The sequence below is a fragment of the Mizuhopecten yessoensis genome, unplaced genomic scaffold (genome assembly GCF_002113885.1).
Source record: "Mizuhopecten yessoensis strain PY_sf001 unplaced genomic scaffold, ASM211388v2 scaffold11135, whole genome shotgun sequence".
Lineage (NCBI taxonomy): Eukaryota > Metazoa > Mollusca > Bivalvia > Pectinida > Pectinidae > Mizuhopecten > Mizuhopecten yessoensis.
The window spans coordinates 335,866-357,890 of NW_018408897.1; the positions used below are offsets into that span (position 1 = coordinate 335,866).

The 22,025-nt window shown below is 34.2% G+C and overlaps 2 protein-coding genes across 5 annotated transcripts; one reads left to right on the plus strand and one right to left on the minus strand.

Annotated features, from left to right (window-relative positions):
* Window positions 1-2,589: 2,589 nt before the first annotated feature.
* LOC110466547 (intracellular protein transport protein USO1-like) lies at window positions 2,590-11,276 on the minus strand. 2 transcript variants are annotated; one of them, XM_021523105.1, is made up of 9 exons: window positions 11,215-11,276; window positions 10,646-10,730; window positions 7,546-8,335; window positions 6,973-7,164; window positions 6,006-6,194; window positions 5,699-5,782; window positions 5,428-5,502; window positions 4,992-5,219; window positions 2,590-4,706 (listed from the first exon to the last, which is right to left on the minus strand). In XM_021523105.1, the coding sequence occupies exons 2-9, from the start codon at window positions 10,706-10,708 to the stop codon at window positions 4,486-4,488; spliced, it is 1,842 nt and encodes a 613-aa protein (XP_021378780.1). In that variant the 5' UTR covers window positions 10,709-10,730; window positions 11,215-11,276; the 3' UTR covers window positions 2,590-4,485. The 2 variants fall into 2 exon arrangements, with proteins under 2 accessions (XP_021378780.1, XP_021378779.1); XM_021523104.1 differs by having other exon boundaries at window positions 6,961-7,164.
* A 2,774-nt stretch (window positions 11,277-14,050) lies between these two features.
* Window positions 14,051-21,723, plus strand: LOC110466512 (interferon-induced protein 44-like). Of its 3 annotated transcripts, none has more exons than XM_021523044.1 (8): window positions 14,051-14,152; window positions 15,157-15,217; window positions 16,918-17,464; window positions 17,738-17,796; window positions 17,941-18,153; window positions 18,554-18,697; window positions 18,804-18,993; window positions 19,648-21,723. In XM_021523044.1, exons 3-8 carry the CDS (start codon window positions 16,939-16,941, stop codon window positions 19,953-19,955), a joined length of 1,440 nt encoding a protein of 479 aa, XP_021378719.1. In that variant the 5' UTR covers window positions 14,051-14,152; window positions 15,157-15,217; window positions 16,918-16,938; the 3' UTR covers window positions 19,956-21,723. The 3 variants fall into 3 exon arrangements, with proteins under 3 accessions (XP_021378719.1, XP_021378718.1, XP_021378720.1); XM_021523045.1 differs by lacking the exon at window positions 14,051-14,152 and adding an exon at window positions 14,615-14,700; XM_021523043.1 differs by lacking the exons at window positions 14,051-14,152; window positions 15,157-15,217 and adding an exon at window positions 14,359-14,700.
* Window positions 21,724-22,025: the final 302 nt, after the last annotated feature.

Genomic DNA, 22,025 nt, shown 5'->3' on the forward strand with positions numbered 1-22,025 from the left:
GGAAAAAGGCAAGAATAATCAATATAAATCAATTTCCTAATCCAGTCACCCTGCACGTATACTTAAAACTCATAAAAATTGACACGATATGAATGAATGAATAAAAATGAGATACCGGTATGAATTAAACCCTCTGCTGTTTAACTTATTATCTGTACTAAATTGAGTAAAGGCAAGGAAAATATGCAACATCGTCATTACACAAGGATAAAAAACATTACACCACACAAGAACAAAAACAAAAAACAATCGTTTACACACAAATTAACTTTAACCACAGCTTCAACACACAAGGACAACATACACCACAAGGATTAAATATGTCAAACCGTCAGTACGAGAGAATACATAGACATTGTCTAACACACGAGGACAACGTGCAACACGGCGTCAAAGCACACTAAAACATACACTAGAATGTTAACACACCAGACCAAAATACAGCACAAGGTTAACAGACAAGAACAACATGCACCAGAGTGTTAACACTCAAAGAAAACATACAGCAGCGTAAGGCACAAAGACATAATACAACAGTGTTAATACACAAGGACAAAATACAGCACAAGGTAAACACACAAGGACAACATGCACCAAAGTTTTAACACACAAAGACAAATACAGCAGTGTTAACACACAAGGACACAATACAGTAGTGTTTACATACACAGACAAAATACAGCAGTGATAACACATAAAGAAAAATAACGCAGTGATAACACACAAACACAAAATACAGCAGTGATAACACATAAAGACAAAAAATCGCAGTGATAACACACCAAGACAAAAAAAAGCAGTGATAACACATAAATACAAAATATCGCAGTGATAACACACACAGACAAAATAAAGCAGTGTCAAAATAAAAGGACAAATACAGAAATTTCAACAAGCAACGACGTAATACAGCAGGCAGTGTTCAGACACAAAGACAAAATAAAGCAGTGTTGACACACAAAGACAAAATAAAGCAGTGTCAACATACAAGGACAAAATACAGAAATTTCAACAAGCAACGACGTAATACAGCAGGCAGTGTTCAGACACAAAGACAAAATAAGGCAGTGTTGACATAGACAGACAAAATACAGCAGTGATAACATATAAAGACAAAATAAAGCAGTAATAACACAAAAAGACAAAATACAGCAGTATAAACATACACAGACAAAACACACCAGTGATAACAAATAAAGACAAAATACAGCAGTGATCACACACCAAGACAATATACAGCAGTGATCACACACAAAGACAATATACACAATGTTAAAACACATAGACAATATACAGCAGTGATCACACACAAAGACAACATACACAATGTTAAAACATATAGACAATATACAGCAGTGATCACAAACAAAGACAAAATACAGCAGTGATCACACACAAAGACAATATACGGCAGTGATAACACACAAAGTTAATATACAGCAGTGATCACACAAAAAGACAATTCACCCAATGTTAACACACAAAGACAATATACAGCAGTGTTAACACACAAAGACAAAATACAGCGGTGATAATATACAGTTGTGTGACCGCACCACGCCCCTAAAATATCGTGCGCACACCGTGCATACATCGTTCACACACCGTCCGCACATCGTCCACACATGGTGCGCACAACTGTTCGATTTAACAATCGTTCGCCCCGTTGTGCGCTACTCTCCGCACAACTGTGCGATTTGGTACAATTTGTTGATCAATATTACAGAATGGATAACATACGGAATGCTCGTATGCAATAATGTACACCGTATATATTACTGTAATTATCTCATCACTATAATTTAGATTATGTACATTTTACAACGCGTGTAACACAGTATACAGTGACCGTTAGATTGTCAAGAATGAGTTTGGCTTCTCGGTAACAGAACAGGTATATAACAATTTGATTAGTGACCGGAGTTTTACCTTGCCTTTGCCTGGCACATAGAGCTGATATGTGATACCGTATGACCTTTATAAAAACACAACTGGACGTTTAATATTTGTTATTTGCATTCGTTTTGGTCTATAGCCCCGGATCCCGCCTGATTTTCACACCTTGGCGAGTTACGAAAATGCCCTGGGCGGGAGAAAACTACGGTCCATGTACAAAGTGGATATGTTTACCTGTGTTGCCGAGATTGTGTTGTAATTTTATATGTGTCGATTAAGGTCGTTTAAAAAACACCATTTCTAAATTTAAGAAAGTATAGACAGAAAGATAAGCTTATAGATGTAGCTTGAATATAGGAACATACTAAAATGTTTATATGTTTAAACTCGAAACCGTATATATTGTTAAGCCATTCCTCAATTTACAACAACCACGATTGCTATCGCACAACGTTCGTCGATCGTCCACAGAAATGTGCGCAAGCAAGGATCGTCCAATTTTTTATCGTTCGCACTTCGTGCACACATCGTTCACACACCGTGCACAAATCGTGAGCACACCACACATCGTGTAACGTTGTGCGATACCACAACTGTACAAGGACAAAACACAGTAGTGTTAACACACAAGTACAAAATTCAGCAGTGATCGCAAACAAAGACAAAATACAGTAGTGATAACACACAAAGACAATATACAGCAGTGTTAACACACAAAGACAAAATACAGCAGTGATAACACACACAGACAAAATACAGCAGTGATCACACATAAAGACAATATACAGCAGTGATCGCACACAAAGACAATTTACAGCAGTGTTAACACACAAAGACAATATACAGCAGTGATAACATGCAAAGACAAAATACAGTTTTGATAACACTTAAAGACAAAATACAGCGGTAATAACATACAAGGACAATATACAGCAGTGTTTACTCACAAAGACATAATACAGCAGTGATAACACAAAAAAGACAAAATACAGCAGTGATAACTTACACGGACAAATTGGCACAACGTCAACCTACAAGGACAACAGTGTCTACATACAATGATAACATTCACCACGGCATCAGCGCAATAGGAGAAACTTCGCCACAGCGTAAAATCATGAGGCAAATTCGATAGCAAAGCCCGTTATGAGTAACAGTAACAGCCATCAAAACGACAATAAAACTACAGGAAACACGCAGAATGAAGCTAATGTTGAATTATATCAATTATACAGAATTACATTTTACAGAATTTACAAAAGTAGAGATGTAAATATGAACAATTGTCTCAGAATAAATCTTTAATACATATCTCATCTCATTTATATGTATAATCATCAATACTTAACAATTGTATTGACTGTTTACTTGCATTTTATTCCTTCATGGTACATGGACATGTGTTATACAAAAAGGGATTTATTGAGTGGTTCCCAGTTGGACACATACATGAACATAACTGATAATAACTAAATATGATTAATAAAGCTACAAACGTCTAGAGATCTAGAGAACAGAAACAAAAGATGAGCATTCTTCCCCTCACCAAACATCTTTTGAATTTATCTGTATGTAAAATATACACATAGTTCAATATATATTACAGATAACGTACAAGCTAAGAAGTGCGTATCTAATACATTTTCAAAAGTCTTTGCATACTGTCCAATGTATGCGATATTGTGAAATGATAGTGTCGGGTGAAAAAATTGAAATGAAACGGTTAAAGTATCTGCATAAATTTCAATATAACATGTATGATAAAGTGCATATTCATTTGATAAAAAGTTATTTCTTATATAAACAAAATTTAATTACGTCATGATAAATTACCCAAACGAGTTATTATCATTAATCATTAAGGCACCCTGACGGATGTTTCCTCTGAACCTACTTGACGCTAACTAAACTTAGCATAAGTATATATACGCTTATGAAGATGTTTAAAACGCATTTCTTTTCAATCGAATATTAAACATGGCCGCCACAGCATCGGATTGTTCGAACTTCAAATGCTGTTCCATTTTGCCCAAATATGGTATGAAGTTGTAGTAGACATCGGTAATTCTTTCAGGAGCATCAATTGTTACTACGGGACACTTAAGGGAACTTTTATAAGCACCCCGGTACATTTATAATTGGTTTGTGTTTACCTCTGTGTACTCAGTATCTATATAAGCTGAAAGTTATTCGCTTGTTCTACTTATGGTAACGTTTATACTGTTTTGGTAATGAACAAATTGATAAAGAGGTATTCAATTATATATCAGTTTTGCAGGTGTTGTATCTTACCTTTTCTCACAGTGAACCTGGACCCGTACTATCATACTCTAACGATATGTCATATATTCTATATCTATCATTATATAACAGTGAACGTGAACCCGTAAAACACACACATGATTTATAAAACAGCTGTCAATAGAATAAAATGTATCAAAATACTATATTACATAATCTCGGAATATAGCAAAGAATAGCATAAACATTGAATGTACTAGTATTGTGTAAACCCTTTTTCAAACTTAAACGGCACATAAGCTAAGAAAAAACATTTATCTCAAATCAAATCCAGGATTTTTTTAATGTTCACAATAGGATATATTTCGTTAACACTGAAGCTATTTTGTCAAAAGTATTGCTGTTTACGTCACACTCGTACAGACCACTGTCGCTGCAGAAGGCGATGTCGAGGATTCCACCAAGCTGTCGTAACTCACTTCCGGTCACTCTATGATTTGTGGGGGTTAGTGATGACAGGTTGTTCTTACTGGTATGATGGAGTACGAGAACAAATACATCCCTTTCACCTGCAGATATAAGCGTGTTGTTCATACATACGTTAGTCATAACCAGCATGTCTTTCCCAGTGATTATGGGATTCCTACATTTAAGTTATAACGGGAAAAATACATTTCAGGATGGTTTCGGAGCTCAAAGTGGATAAAATAACATGAATAAAAAACGATTAACCATCAATGCAAAGAGAAAGGCATTATTAAACTCTACAGAAAGGCGTTTACTAATTTTTGTTATCAAACAATTTCTTGAATTACAGTTGAACAAAAATTTTAAATTGTACATGTGTACTCGACCTTTTATCCCCTTCACCGAGTCCAGAATATTGGTGCCAACTCTGGACATGTTCAGACAGAGAACGATTTGGAGCCAACTTGTCACTTCAGATGGCGTTTGGGAGAACTGTATTGTCAAGTTGATGTTGTTCCGATCCAGTCGGTCCTGTACGCCTTTCGTCAGTTCTGTGACTACCATATCAACTAAAGACTTGCCTACTCCACTTCGATTGCAATGAAGGCCAATTACTGTAAATATTTCGAATAAAAAAATAGTTCATAGACAGTTGAAAGGCATTACGTCATAAACAACGCACCTTTTAAAACGTGTTTGGAACATAAACAGCATGATACAAATATAGATACATGAACATGTATCATAAAAGCCACATGGTACGCGTTAGATTAAAAAACTATCAACTTTACGCATAATTAAGAAGTTATTCCACTAGATTACCGAGTGTCTTTTTTCTTGGTTGTTGCATTTCCTCCAGTTGCCCACGTAAAGTCTTCAGCTCTTTGTCCTGCACATCTGAAATTGATATGGAATCTGGTTATACATGCTTATGCTCTAATGAGCTCCAAGTACCTATACCTCAACTGAAATGTATATGATTCTAGAAAATTACTCAGTAATGATTTCAACGAAGATTTAAATAAAATAAAAAAAGTTCCAAATCTTTCTTGAGTACGAGGTTGTTGTGGAGATGAAAATGTGTTCAGCTTACTTAGATCGTTAAGCAGTTGTTGTATTTCCTGACGATAATCGTCAAGCTGTTTCTCCTGTCTCTGACGTTCCTCAGCCTTCTTTTCTATGGAGTAAAAGTAATTTACATGGCATATGAAAACTCTTGTGTAATGTTATGAGAACTTACAAATATGCGATAACACAATTCAGATATATATATGTACCAATAATGTGCCTTTAATCCCCAGTTCATTTAGATTCACAAATCATCATGTCATAAAGCAAACGCCATGAGTTCTACACAATTTTACAGACTGTACACCGCTAACCTTACATATGTGACTTACGTAGATCAGCGATTATATTCGTATTTTCATTTTGTATTTTGTCCATTCGTGAATGTACACGTGCGAGCTCAATGTCCTTTTCCTGTAAAGTTGCCTCCGTTTGCCCCTCCTTGCCTAGCATGCTCTGAATGTCGGAGTGTAGTTTTGCATTTTCTTCCTTTACAATATCTAGCTCCTCTATCCTTGCGTCTGTTAATGACAATGTAAACGCACATTACTATTTTCGTAGACTGTTTGTACGCTAGCTGATTGCTTTAACATATAAATATTCGAAAGTGTACAATATATTAGTTAAGTCAGAAGTATGGAACGATTATGTCTAAAGTCTGAAGTATGAAATTATTATGGCTAAATCAGAGGTTTCAAACTATTGTGTCTAAGAGTCAGAGGTTCGAAACGACAATCTCTAATGTCAGAGGTATTTCAAATGTCAGAAAAATCTGCTACATCCATTATCATATTTCTGATCTTTATATATCTCTCTACTTCTTAATATCTTTTATTTTTAGCGCCTTGCTTGACAGTGCTGAAATATCATGACTAAAGTCAGAGTTTTAAAACTCTTAATAATATCTAGAGTGAGAGGGTTAACACTCATATGTCTAGAGTAAGGGGATGGAAACACTTTATGTCTAGAATCAGTAGTTTGAAACTATTATGTCAATTACATTATTCACCAGTTGAATAACAAATATTTGACTGCACTTTTTATTGATCTATTTTCACAGAGATTTGTAATGACACAACGTGCTTGACTATCGTATACCTAATACTGCACTACTATGTTAATCTATAGGCGAACTGTACATGTAATCACAAAGAACGAAAGCGGTTAATCAACCGTCTGTTTTGTTCATGTGTTTGTCTAGATTCAATATAATCATATAATCCATCGTGGTCAATTCTGTAACATTGTCTTTTGTTATTTCGTCGATATGATAGAGAGTATGCTAACGTATGGTCTTACGTAGATCCGTGATCTGTTTCATCTTTTCATGGTAGGATTGGTCCTTTTGTGAAAGTGCACGTGAGAGCTCTTTGTTCCTTTCCTGTAATGTTTTCTCCTTGTGTTCGTTCTCCTGTAGCCTTCTTCGAAAGTTACAGCGAAGTTTTTCGTGTTCCATCCGTTCGGCGTTCAGCTGCTCATCTTTCGACGGACCTGTCGTTTTGATTATATATAATAGATTTATCAAAATACAATTGAATGCATCAAATCATTAAATCGTTGACGGTTTACCAAAATGTTTAATTTTAACAGGCATCTAGGTATTGTTATCAGCACAGTGCAATAAACCACGTAATATATCACATTCCTGCAAAGATGAGGTTTCGTACAAGTCAAATATCATTTCATAAACTCCGAAGAATATGTTGTTCCGAAATCATGTTAAATGTACGAATTATATATAAAAGCGTTGATAAAGTATTTTTGACGTGATCCCCATCATCGCAACCCAGTTATTTTTCACATTTCGTTCTACTCAATTTATATAATCTATATCTATGTCTATACATATGAAGTATTCAACATTACACCCACCGAAGAAAAACCATGATTTTGATTTCTTCTCTGTCTCGCATGGTTCTGTCTTTGTCGACTTTCCTTGTAGATAAGGATGACTAAGCTTTGTCTGTGTCGAGTTTCCTTGTGAATTACATGTAGGTTTACTAAGTTCTGTCTGTGTCGACTTTCCTTGTGGATTAGGATGACTAAGTTCAATGATTCTTTTGTCTAGTGTTTTAATTTCGTCTTCAAGGCTTTTTATTCGCTGCCTATCCCTTGTCCGGTCTGTTTCAATATTTTCAATGGTCCGGTTCTTTGTCCCAATACTTATTTCATAGCTATCAATAGTCTTCTGAAGCTCACCAATCTTCCTCTCATGTTGATCTATTAACTGTTGTTCCCGCCGTTTTGCATCACTTGTCTCTCTCTTTAGATTATCCAGCTCCCTAAGTAGTTCCTCTACATTCCTTTCGTGCTGAGCACTCAACTTAGATATCGTTTGTTCGTGCCATTCCTCCGTTGTACAGTACTCTTCGTCATCCGCACCTCCTTTGTTTAACTTTTCCTTTTTAATAAGAAGAATTTCCAAATCTTTGATGACATTCTGACATTCAATCGGAAGTCGTTTGACCGTTTTTGGATCCTTTTTCGTTGTAATTGATCCTTGAGGTGGATATATTTTATTCAACAGTTTGCTTTTGCAATCTTGGCATAAGGTTTGGTTTAGCGTTCCTACACCTTCATTTATCACCTGAGGCACAGTTTGTAATTTCTTCACCTCTTCTTCTACAACTTGCATTTGTTTTCGTGCTTGAAATGATATATCCTGAAACATAACATGAATATACGAGTATTTGTATCCCAAACTAGTGACATGTTTGAATAATAGTATTCATAATGAAAGTAAGGTTATCGTTTACCAGGGAGGTAAATAACAAATGTGTTGCGGTTGAATATTTTGTTGACATCACTGAACCATTTTGCTATGTCATACAATAAAACCTAAAGGTGCTGCGATTGGTCAAAACCGTGGGAACATATTCCTAGGCAACTCCAGGTACTACTTTTATTTACTTTACAACAAAATACATAACTGGTATTCTAAATGATTTGAAACCTTATTTTGTCGTTATCATTTTCAATGAATGTAAAACTGTGCATTATTCAAAAAAGAAAAAAATCTGGAACTACTTTGAACTTCCCAGAACGCCAATACTATGATCGGAGTACTTCGTATTTTCAAATTATGAATGTTATATACTCGTGTTCATGCGATTTCAAGTTATGGACACCTATGTAAGACCCTCTATTTATAATTACTAGACATTCGACGAGGGAAACACTTATTTAAAAAAAATAGACAGTGGACGCAGAAAAACAAAGAACAAAGTAAAGTTTTGCATTTCATATGACAGTTCGTCCTTTTAGAACTCGTCAGTTGCACTAAATCTAAAATAAATAATGACAATCCATTTGTTCACTGTTCCGAAACATATGAACAGTACATGAGGCTACATTTTAAACAAATACTTTATAGTGTACTTTACAATGAATGGATACAAAAGGAAATAAGTCTTTTTATGTAGGTTGAGATAAACGAAATTAGCTACAATTTGAAGTTACTGTCAACTTCGGGGATTGGTGGCCCACAGGTAGATTATCCGCCTTGTGAGGTACAGCAGTAAATACCAATAAGACAAAGGAATCAGCTATTTGAAAATTAGAATGTCAATGCAAAAAACTAAAGGAGGAAAAAAAATGTTTAACCCTATTGCAACTTGGAAGTCATAAATAACTTTCCAAAATAATTCTTGTATTTAGTAAAATGTATCCAAAAAAACTTAAATATAAAAAAGTCTGTTTTAACAATTTAAAATATTTTCTGACTGAATGTACATATGTAAATAAAAAAAGGTGAAAGTAGATTGAGTTGTCAGTGAATTAACAGATGACACGAGGATAATACCATTGTTTTAAAGTTGGATAATCACTTCGATTAACGTTATGATAACATATCATTGTAATAGTATAGACTGGTACAAATTAAACACGTGTGAGTGATTCACCTATGTGATTAGTTACAAAGAACCAAAAACAGCAAGAATTTCAATGAGATTCATTTAAGATAATCATCAGTTTTACTGCGATTGATATATTGCAGGAAATAATACTCATACATTGAGTATTTAACAATTCATAACAACTTTTAATGCAGAGACAATACAGATACGATTTCTTTAGAAAAATATTGTCAGATTCATGTCAGGAATAATGGAAAGGTTAGCTTCCTTTATCAGTGGAATTTTCAATACAGTCATGCCAATTTCTAAACCATACAAATGTGTTTACGGAATAAATAGCACCTTTGTCTCGACTCAGTTCAACAAAGTCTAAAGGTATCTGTGTTAGTTACACACTGATTAAAAAGGCATTATGGATGAGCATTTGTTTTCTTTGTTTTTTGTCGTTGTTATTTCTCAACATCTTTATACATTGTACATTGTTTTGATCGATGAAAGAATAAAAACGAATGTTACACATAAAAAATGACGGCAGGCAAATAATACATTAATAATTTTTAATGCATGTATGTATGTATGTATGTATGTATGCATGTATGTGTGTGTGTGTGTGTGTGTGTGTGTGTGTGTGTGTGTGTGTGTGTGTGTATGTGTATGTATAATAAATAAAAATTGTCCTGTTGTATTTGAAAAGCGAAACAATCTTATAGACTAAATACGTCACTATATTTGCTATCTTAGTTCTTAAAATTGATTTTAGAATAAATACTCCAAAGATAATTCCTTATCTCAACAGTAATACATTGTTTTGGCTCAATTACATTATTATGGAATTTTGAAGCCTGAAAGTCCATATGTACCTAACATTAACTTCTATAAATATGCGCCAAAATAGTTCAGTTTTGTACAAAATGGAATATAATGGTAGAACACATCTAGTATGAACTACAAATTTTAACATATATGATACAGCTATCTTTACAAACTTTAACGTACATACCTGTACCATAATAACTAGGACGTAATACTTGTACCATAGCAATTAGGACGTACATACCTATACCATAACAACTAGGACATACATATATGTACCATAACAACTAGGACGTACATACCTGTACCAGAAGAGACGCGTCCTTCTTGTAAAACGTTGACCAAAATAACTGCTCCAAACCCATGCTTGATGTTGTACGATGAAGACTGTTATGTAAAAAGATATTACATAATGGCCCCATTGCAAGAGTAAATCAAATATAACCAAATTTGATAATAATGCTTTAATATATAACAGCAATGTGAACATAAATACCGATTTGTTTCTTTACAAAGACAAGTCGGCCTAATAGCCGCACTGACGGTTTTTTTTAAAGAGCACTTCGAATGACAATAATCGCTGTAACTCCTGACTACCCGATACCTAAACTGAGTATAACGTCAAGTTAAAACTTTGGTGTGGTAACATACGGTTCAGTACTGTATTGTTCAGCTACTTTAATACAGCCTATAATATTTACCATTTCGGTTATAATAATTTGTGAACTGCTTTGAGACGACCTACGAACTAGGTGGTGATAAAGCGGTATATAAGAGCCTCGAATTAATATCATTATTAAGTTGTAACGTGCTGGCTACTATTAAAATCTACAAATGACCTGTCAATCTGTAATAAACATGTCTGTCTTACCTTGATTATATATTCTTTCCTTTCAATGCTTAGGTTTTTACTTTCGTTTTCACTTATGCTTTATGTTGTAAACGTCATTTCCGCTTTGTGTCATATGTAGTTCGTCACAAGGTATTCACACACATACACAAATGTTATGGGCGGCGTTCTAGATATTATAATCGTAAAATCAAATATGTAACATGTTAGGTATAAAATTACTGACAGCGTTAAGAATATTGAGAACTAAAAAACGGAAGGCCTGACCCTTAGTAGAAAAAGAAACAGTCAACCCCATCCAATCTTACATATGTGCAATGAAGAAATATCAGAGGTACTGTTGCATAAACATCTTGCAGTTCTTTTTTGAATAATTGCAGTTGGGTTGAACATGTTAAACAAATAATCAAATAAAAGAAAGCAACGTCTAGATTCAATACTATGCTATTTCTAAAAATTAAACTCGACAGGCAAACATTACAAAATATATATTTTTCGTTTATTAGACCTCTTGTAGAATATGCTGATACGGTCTGGGATAGCATTCCCAAAGAATATATTTCCAAACTAGAGAATGGTAATTTGGAAGCTGTTAGGATTGTTTCCGGTGCTACTAAACTTGTAAGCTTAGACAAACTATATACAGAAGTTGGATGGAATAAATTAATAGACCGTAGACTCCATCATAAATTGTTATAATTCCATTAAATGTTTTATTAAAATACTCCAGAGTATCTGTATAATCTCTTACCTAATTCAGTTAGTGATGTTCCTAGTTATAATACCAGACTGTTTGACCCATCATGTCTGACACCTTTTCTTTGTAAAACAAATATTTATCTAAATGCATTTCTTCCATCTGCTGTAAACAATTGGAATTCTCTTCCATTACATATTAGAAATAACCCTTCCATTTCCCATTTAAGAGCCTTTCTAAAATCTAATAGTAAAGCATGTCCACCTTCATACTACTTGCAGGGTTCACGTCTGGGTCAAATCTATTACGCAAGACTGCGTATGTCATGTAGCTCCCTAAAAGAACAGTTGTTTACGAAAAACATCATACCATCCCCGAATTGTTCCTGCGGTGTCATTGAGAACTCAACACATTATTTGGTAAAATGTAATAAATATACAGCACTTAGACAGCTTCATATTCTGAGTTTGCCGTATCAAATATCTACTAATCTTTTACTCTTTGGTGATGACTCTCTAACCCATCAAGAAAGCACTACCATTTGTCTAGCCTACCAAAATATTAAACTTGAAACTAAAAGATTTCAAATAAACGAATAGTCCTTTAATAATTTCATTTTGATATATGTATTTATATATGTTGTGTTGCATTCGTTTTACTACTATGTTTAAAAATGTATTTGGGTTTATGTGCTTATTCCGTGATTTTGCCATTGCATTTCTATATACCACATTATGTCACTAACTGGCCATGATTATGATAGTTTGATAAAGTGATGTGTTACCTTGAAAGAGCAGGACGTGCCAGGGACGAGGCTAGTATGTGAACTGCAACGTTTTTTAATAATCATGGCGGTGGTTTGTGACATACTCATTTTGTCAATAGTTGATTTAGTGGTGATTTATGCTATGTAACTTGTATATACATTTTAACCTTTATCGAGTGTCCAATTACAGCATTGCTGAAATTTCCATCTACTATTGCATTGTTATATTTTAAAGAATCGTGTTCCACATACTCATTGTAATATAGCAATATGATATTACCATCTGATGATCATATACATATTGATATGTTATTCATTCCTGGTTTCCACTGCATACCAATCCATTACCCCCTCTCCTATTCCCGTAATTGTTCTGTTGTACATACTACATTATTCTTGGAGCTAGTGTTGAAAAGTTGATTATTAAGCAGGTAACAAATGTACATAAGTGTCACGACACTTGTTTTTGTTTCCTTTTCTGTTCTATAAAACATGTACATCGATGTATTGTCAAACAAAATTTGAATAAAACAAAGTTTAAACCAAGAAATAACGAGCGTCAGTTGGTAAATAATGAAATTGTTACTTATCAGCGCCAAACATAATATAGGACTAGCTCATGTGAATTCGTGAGGAAAGAAACAAATAGACCCAAAGGATTACTTATTTGTAGTTAGAAACCCCAAGGCCAATACATTTACTGCTTTAATGACGTGATTTTAAAAGATAACATTGATACAATATTATTTTTATTTATTTTAAACCAAATGTCATTTTATAATTTCATTTGTTCTTATTCGCACAAGACCAAATGAATGGTGGCTGGTCACGATCCTCTGATCATTGATTTGTAGGGCTTTTGTTGGGTATGTGTCTCCTTAACTACTTAATAAAAAAATCGCTGGCGTCCTTATATTCTACCAGTTTTATCGATGTTGAGTGATTTGGTTATTTCAAACCTTAAAATGTTGATTATTCGCTTTAAAGTTGGCCTTGACTGATAATATATGTACGATGAGGGAGACATAACTCATGTAGCGTATTCATTTTCATGCGGCTGTAAGTCCTATACGATATTTAATGACAATTTATGAGATATGAAGAAATGCGTGAGTTCATCAGGTACGTTATCAACAATATGAGGAAGTTATACTAAAGGTGAAAACGATGACTTTGAATATGAAATTTTTTACTGACCTGTTAACTACGGTAGAATTTTGAAAAGAAATAACTAGCAAATACTAATGCAACGAAATATCTTCATGTGTGTAACAATACACAAAAGAAAGAAACTGGTTTAGCAATGTCTTTGATTCTAATTATCGGGGTGATACAAGTCAAACCCACTTTCGTTTTCGGTTCTCAAGTAAACTGCCCTAAGTGACGTGGATCTATTTATAACAATGTTGGAAATTCTACTTTCAATTTACCAAGGTGAGAGACAGGGCAAATCGGAACTGAACAGGTTTTCAGACAGAAACTTTAATATAAGACAGGTTAGTACATTATGTCAGTACAAATGGAAAAAACATTGAATATGACAGTAAATCTATAAATTTACAATTTACCGATCATATTATTTGACAATTTCTATCGAAAATCGTATCATCATTCAGAAAACATTTTCTTTGAAAAACTTTGTGGTATCGTCAACAAATAGAATATATGTCAACAAATTGCTAAATGTGTTTTACAAAGTATATTAAATAGTACTTTGTTTTGGTTCCTCGATGTCTTCTTGAGAGATAGGTACTTTCGTTTCATATTTGGTTTACATACAAACGTATAAGCAGATATATACTTTGATCAAACAATTGCATTATCTTACAAAAGTGATATACATGAAAAACAACGATGATTAAATGGAGAAGGGTTAATTGAGGTAATGCTAACAACGGTAATAGAGCATACCGCACAAACTGACAGGTTCATTAATGTTATTTATAACGTCATTGGAAATTCTACTTTCAATTTACTAAGTCGAGAGACTGGGCAAAATCAGAACCTAGCAGTTATCATTTACGGCCACATTTATCATAGACAGGTAAGTAATTAATGCAATTGGACGACGAGAAAACTGAATTACACAATGTACCGATCATAACATTGACCACTTCTACCGAAATGCGCACTGTCGTTTTTAGATTTTTTCTTATGAAATATGTTTTTATGTCGTTATTAAATAGTATATTGTTATTGCGTTATTAAATGATTATGGCAAGGTACTTTTAATGGTCCACTGTCTTTCCCCCATTGATAATTTAAAAAAAATATTACTTTCGTTTTACATATATTTTACCTACGGACATCAAATAATGACACCATTATTTTATATCTCATTCGAAATAGAAAAATGAAAATAAAGCAAGATTATCACATTGTGATGGGGTGAAAGGGTCAAGAAAAGCCTATTAATGTAATTGAACCTACTGTATATTTCAAAGATATCATTAACTCATTATTTACAACGTCACTGCAAGGTCTACTTTCAATTCACCAGGGCTAGAGGCAGAGCAAGATCAGAACCTAACAGGTGTTACTTAAAATCATTTATCAGACAGGTGAGTAATTAATGCCATTCGAATTCAAGAAAAGTTCAAATTAATGAAAGTACATTTATCAACTGACTGCATCTATTAAAATTTCCACCATCATTTACAAAGCTTTCGCACGTGAAATACTTTATAATATCGTTAACAAATAGCATATTGTCAACGCGTTGCTAAATATTTGTTCGTTTCCTTTATATCTTCTTCAAACTTTTCGATTTACATTAATTTTACTTATCGCAATATCACATATATCAACAATGAAACCAGTATATTGTTTTGACAGTAATGTTTAATGTTTTTGAATTGAAGCAGATATCAAAACGTGGAAAACAGTTATATGTTAGTGGGTACAGGGAGATTGGAAATCTATCATGGGGGATAAAGGTTAATTATGTAATAAAGCAAACTCTAAATAACTGATAGATGCTTTGAAGCAGTTAAACAAAATCAGTTTATTCACCAAATAAATGTTGTGGAGTATCAGCAAGCTTTCATAATTGTTTTATATAATGTTGAAATGTACATTTTCGGTTTATCAGCAATATTTCTCTGTATCCAAGCACGCGGATTTCAGCTTAAATATGTGACTTTTTATTCAAAACCTTGTCTAGATTATCTATCAGTTTGTTCAATGTCAAGTGACGTTCCGTACGATACATACTTTTACTTTCGTTTTCTGAAGTTAAATAGTAAAAGGAAATAAAACTGGTAATTCCTAAAATATTCTTCCGCTATAAGCATATGTTAGCTACTAGATCGCGTATAACCATATTGGTGTGTATAGTTGTAAGATGAGCCTTTATCAATGACAACCGAGGAGGACCACTACTGAGTACTTCTATAGACATTAATACATGTAAACTAAAGAGGGAATATGTAAGTTTACTTAAGTATGATGTCAGTTTGTTTGCATTTATATCCATGATGTTTAAAAATAAAATTTATGCAGAAAAGATATCTTCGTTAGAGGCATAATATAACACAAGCTACGAACACAATTTCCATTTAAACCCCAGCGGTGTTTTGACTGGTATGTAAATCGCGCGGGTACACCTTGTCGTGTGTGTATTGTGTGGGTGTTTTTAAGAATGATTATACAGGTAGTTCACTAGATGAGAAGGCGGAGTTATGTGAACTCTGTCTGGATCGTCCCGGGAACCCTCTAATGATACATAAGGTTCAGATTTTGTACCTTATTATGTCTCTGTAATACATGTGATAACGTTCTACGTGCAGTTATATTGTTTTAGATTTTGAACCAAATAATGTCTCTGTTATGCCTCTGATAACTTCCTACATGCAATATCAATGTTATAGGTTTTGTTCCTTATTATTCCTCTGTAATGCCTCTGATAACGTTCTATGTGCAATATTATTGTTTTAGATTTTGTACCTAAATCTTTCTCTGTAATGCCTCTGATAACGTTCTACGTGCAATATTATTGTTTTAAATTTTGTACCTGAAATATTTTGCTGTTATTCTTCTAATAACGTAGTACGTGCAGTATTATTGATTGAGATATTGTACCTAAATCTTTCTCTGTAATATTTCTGAAAACGGTCTTCGATGCAATATTTTTATATATCACTTAAAAGTCACATTAAAGAGTTGATTTCCCTTTTTCTTTTCCTTTTAAGTTTTTATTTCAAAGAAACATTAATTTTGTTCTTTAAATACTTAACAATTCTTAAATTCTTTATAATTTCAGTGGCTTATCCATTTGAAAAAAATGGCAGTACTGACAAAGAGGGAAAAGCAGACACTCCAAAACCTGATTGGTAGCGGTGAAAAGTCGTTTACCAAGTTGTACAGTGCCAAGGATAACGGATGTGACGCGGCTATCTTCCACGAAATGTGTGACAACAGGGGGCCGACCTTGACCTTAGTATATAACACAGCAGGAGAAGTTTACGGGGGTTTTACTTCTGCCAGTTGGCAGTCTATCACCAAACAACCAGTTTACGACAAGAATGCGTTCCTCTGTTTGTTACGCAAAGAAGGAAACACAGAGGCAATTAAATTCTCCATAAACCTTCCGCCGTCAGCTTTACTTTTAGACCAACAAAGTGGGCCAACGTTTGGTAGTGGTCCAGACCTCCAGGTGTTTACCGGAAAAATCACACCGGATACAGATGGCACGTTCGCCCTAAACTCCAGCACGGTACCGATCAGTTACGCCAATATGCCAAAGTCCCTTGCTGATGAGGTCACAAGTGATGCAAAGGCCACTGACGTGGTTGTTTATGGTGTCGAGGGTAAGAAGTCAGGACTAAAGCTCATTTTAAATCAACAAATAAAAAAATAGCAAGAATTATAAAACCAATTCTATCTACGTATATTAAGCATTCTTGTTGGCTAGGATTGAAGCGCACAAAGGGTGATGGGGTAGGAAACCGGAGTGTTCAATTAAAGTTTACTTGTTCAAGCAGGTGGCTCGATACGTTTCCATGTCAGACCGTGTAATCAAACCCTGGCCGAAATCGGATTTAATGGTAAATACTGACATATGCCCTTTTTTGATTCCATAGATGGTTCTCAGTCTTTAATGGAGTTACAGTGGAGATCAGAACCCAAATTTGACAAAGAGGTAAGCGAAATATGTTTGTCTAATTAGTGGATATCTTTCTTAAGTGGCTCATATGAAAGTCTTGATAACGTATTAAGTTCAATCGTCTTGGAAGAATGAAGGTATGTATCCTACTTTTTAAACATTTTACAACATTATTTCCAGTATCTAAGAGACTTGATGGAGGAGGTTGAAAGCTATTGGCCTCTTAAAGAGATGGGTGTATCCGACGATGCTCTGCAAAACGTTAATATTCTCCTCATCGGACCAATTGGGGCCGGCAAATCAAGTTTTCTCAACTCGGTAGAATCAGCTTTCCGTGGTCACGTGACAATGTCTGCTAGTGCCGGTAGCCGAACAAAAAGTGTGACTTCAGCAGTAAGTTAAAAATAGGAAGTCTATATCCATCAATACGTAGTACAAATAAACATTTAATTACAAATAAAGTAAACTGACTTTACAACTTTATCGTATATCTGTTAATTTAAGAATAACACCATTAGAACATTGTTGTCCTTAATTGATCTACTGTGCTACCGTTTCCTGTGACATGTAGTGGAATTACTTGGTGTCTATTCTCGACTAATATTTTTTTGATATCATTGAAAATAAACCTACTAAAACAACTCAAAAGTTATCTTTGTAGACTTTCGTTCAGATTGTAAACATGTTGTTACAGTACCTGTTAGTTATGTATCGTGTAGTGATTGACTCGTTCTATAAAGATCACTCGCTCAATGATATTGATTAAAGTAATTAACCAATAATTTGTGGACAGTACCGCCAGTACCCCATCACAGCCTCTGATAACAGACACTACCTGAGATTCCAGCTGTGTGATTGTAGAGGTCTAGATGACGGTAACAACATGAACAAGGATATCGAAACTATTCTGGAGGGACATATGCCTGATAATTACACAGTAGGTATTCTCTTTATACGATACATATTTGTCTTAGTTAAATAATATTAATTCATAATATCGAGTTGAAATTGGTACTATTATTTCTAACTGTTGTAAATTCTAGTTCAACATATCCAATCCGATGACGGCTTCAACCCCTGGCTACAGGAAAGACCCCGAAATGAAAGATCAAATTCACTGTGTGGTATACGTTCTGGACGCAGAGAAATATTCTGCTGACTTTGAAATGTCCTTTGTTACCGATGATGTCAGAGATCAAATTAAGGATATTCAAGAAATGGTTGACCAAAAAGGTATGAATTAATATATCAAAACTTGATTTGTTAATAAAATGGGGTGAAATTGTCCATAAGAAAATGATGACACAATAATTGTTTTTTTTCTAATGTTTTTATGTTTCGTTAATGCTTATCAAGCAAAACTCGTTTTAGTAATGGATTTCATGTTTCTGAAGAAGTACGTGTGCAGTTACAATATGTGCTTGTTATACCATTTACTTAAATGTAGTCGGGGGATATAGAATTGAATATGTCAGTGCGTCCGTGTGTGCGTGCGTCCGTCCGTCCGTCCATCAGTCGTACAGAGCTTATAGTTGTGTTCTCAAGAACATCTAATCCCATTTATTTTATTTTCACACCGTAGTATGACAATACTGAGTGCTACTACTGATTAGATTTCGATGGCTATCAGTAAAAGTGAAAAGGATCAATGGTCACGGCCACATAAAGAAAAAATAATCTAGTGGTCATCGGTCAGTATAAAGGGTCAAAGATCACGGGCATAAACTATCTACGCTGTGGAAGGTGAGGTATATGTATGCGTGTCTCCGCTCACTTGGCTTTTATAATCAAACTACTTGATATAAATAAGGTGGTACATAACTTGCTGTATGCTAGTATTATAGTAAATACGAAAACGAGTTAACAGATATTGTGTTTTTATTTTAGGAATTCCACAACTGATCTTGCTCAACAAAGTGGACATAGCTTGTCCCTCGACCAAACAGGACATATCTAATGTTTATCGGAGTGAGACGATCCTCCAGAAGTGTATGGACGCAGGCAATTGTCTGGGCCTTCCTCCAATGGCAGTGCTGCCAATGAAGAACTACTATATGGAACCTTCTAATGTGGATGAGATCAGTATCCTCGCCTTGTATAATATCCGGCAGATGTTACGTGCTGCTGATACCTTCCTCCGCGTCAATCACCTCGACGAACTCCGATCAGATAAATACGAATCACAGTATAGTTAGAGATCGACTCGCATTTGGTAATATCACTGTAACTTTATTGGACACATAGCAATATTGTTGTAACTAAAGTTAAAACAATATCGTACACTATCGTTTAAAGAATCGACTCTGAAGTATCGAATATGTGTATTTTAACGAACTGTCATGCCATGCAGTGCGTTTGATTTAATAATGTACGCATAAATATAACTCACCGAGTCAAAGATGCATTAGTATACAGAATTTAGACACCACTGAAATAATTGTTTTGCGCTTTATTTAGTAATTGAATATTGTACGAGATTTAGTGTTTGATACATCTGTCCGCTCCCCTTTTCTATCGTAGGTATTAGGAAAATATACAGGAAAACCACATGTTAGAAATAAAGATAAGATCGTATTCGGGCCAGAGACGATGTTGTAATTTGACAATAAAGGCACCTGGGGTGACATGTAATTTGACAATAACAGGGCTCGGGAAGGCGATGTAATTTGACAATAACAGGGCTCTGGAAGGCGATGTAATTTGACAAAAACAGGGCCAGGAATGGCGATGTAATTTGACAAAAACAGGGCCAGGAATGGCGATGTAATTTGATAATAATTGGGCCAGGAAAGGCGATGTAATTTGACAATAACATGGCCAGGAACAGCTTTGTAATTTGACAATAACAGAGCCAGGAACAGCGATGTAATTTGACAATTATTGGGCAAGGAACGGCGTAATATTTTGTCAATAAAAATAGTGTTTTCATATTTAGGAATCAACAGTAGTTCATATTGGATTCGTCTTAGATCGTTTAACATTTTTATTTTTGTTTTGTTTTCACTTTGTATTGTTCTCCACTTTTTTTACATTGATATATATGTATTGCATACATACAATTGAAATAAGAGTAGAGGAGTACGTTTGACAATAGTATTGTTTTGATTTTTATTGCAAAACGATATTGTCGTCAATGAGAACAAACAAGATATATATGAATATACATATAATGAATTCTTTAAACAGGCAAAATCGCAATTTTAAATAAAGATCACCAATAGACTAAATTACGTTTTCAATAAATGCAAACATAATGAAATGACGTACAGTGTATTTATTTATTAGGTTTTAGATGACGACCGGGAAATGTCTTCTGTGTAGATAAAAGAACTTCCAGCCAATTTCTTAACACAGATTTCATTAAAGCCCGATGACTGTTATAAACATTTGGCTGACGTAAACCGACTCTAATCACCTTTTGTTCGGGTATTTCAACTGTTTATTGAGCTTGTTAAAAGAACAAGTTTAAATGTATATTGATTATCTGCAATTGTTATTTGTAATTTGGAGTCTATATAATAATAAGGTATTCATCATAAAACGTTGTAGCATACCCATCTTACTATTGTATGTACTTAGCATCATGTAACAATATATTTATATTGCCTTCATAGTTGTTTTCTTTTTATCTTCAAATGTTTAAATTGCCGTTTGAAAATGCCCGGACGGGACAGCTTTTTTTCTAACAACCGTTAGGTAGATATGGCGAATAAAGAAATAATTTTCAATTAAAGGCATTTATATCAATCGAACTTAAAAAAAAACCTAAAAAATAGGAAAGGACATGATCAAAGAACATTATTACAAGAAGACCAATCTACGAATATCATTTGAACTTTTGAATATTTTATCACATCAGACATTTTTAAAATAAATATTCAGAACCATTTTTTTTCCATTCTTGTCTCATATGTTCAAATGTACTATTCTCTTTCTAATAAAAAAACCCATTTCAAAAATATATATTTGCGTTAAGTTATTAATTACAGACAGTATAATGTGATGATTTTCTTCTCTAAAATACACAAATGCACACGTAACCACAAAAGTGAACTATGGTAAATCATACTATGGAATTGATTAAGCTCCAGGCAAAATATCATTACCCATGACACTTTGTTATTCAGAGGAACGCGGTAAAGGATTTTAATTCATTTGACCATTGTAACTTTGACGGTTAATATTAGGTATCCCTTGTTGTCTATGACTTTTGCTTATTGAGCAGCGTTGACACCCTATGACCTTGAATGTAAATGTTATTTATT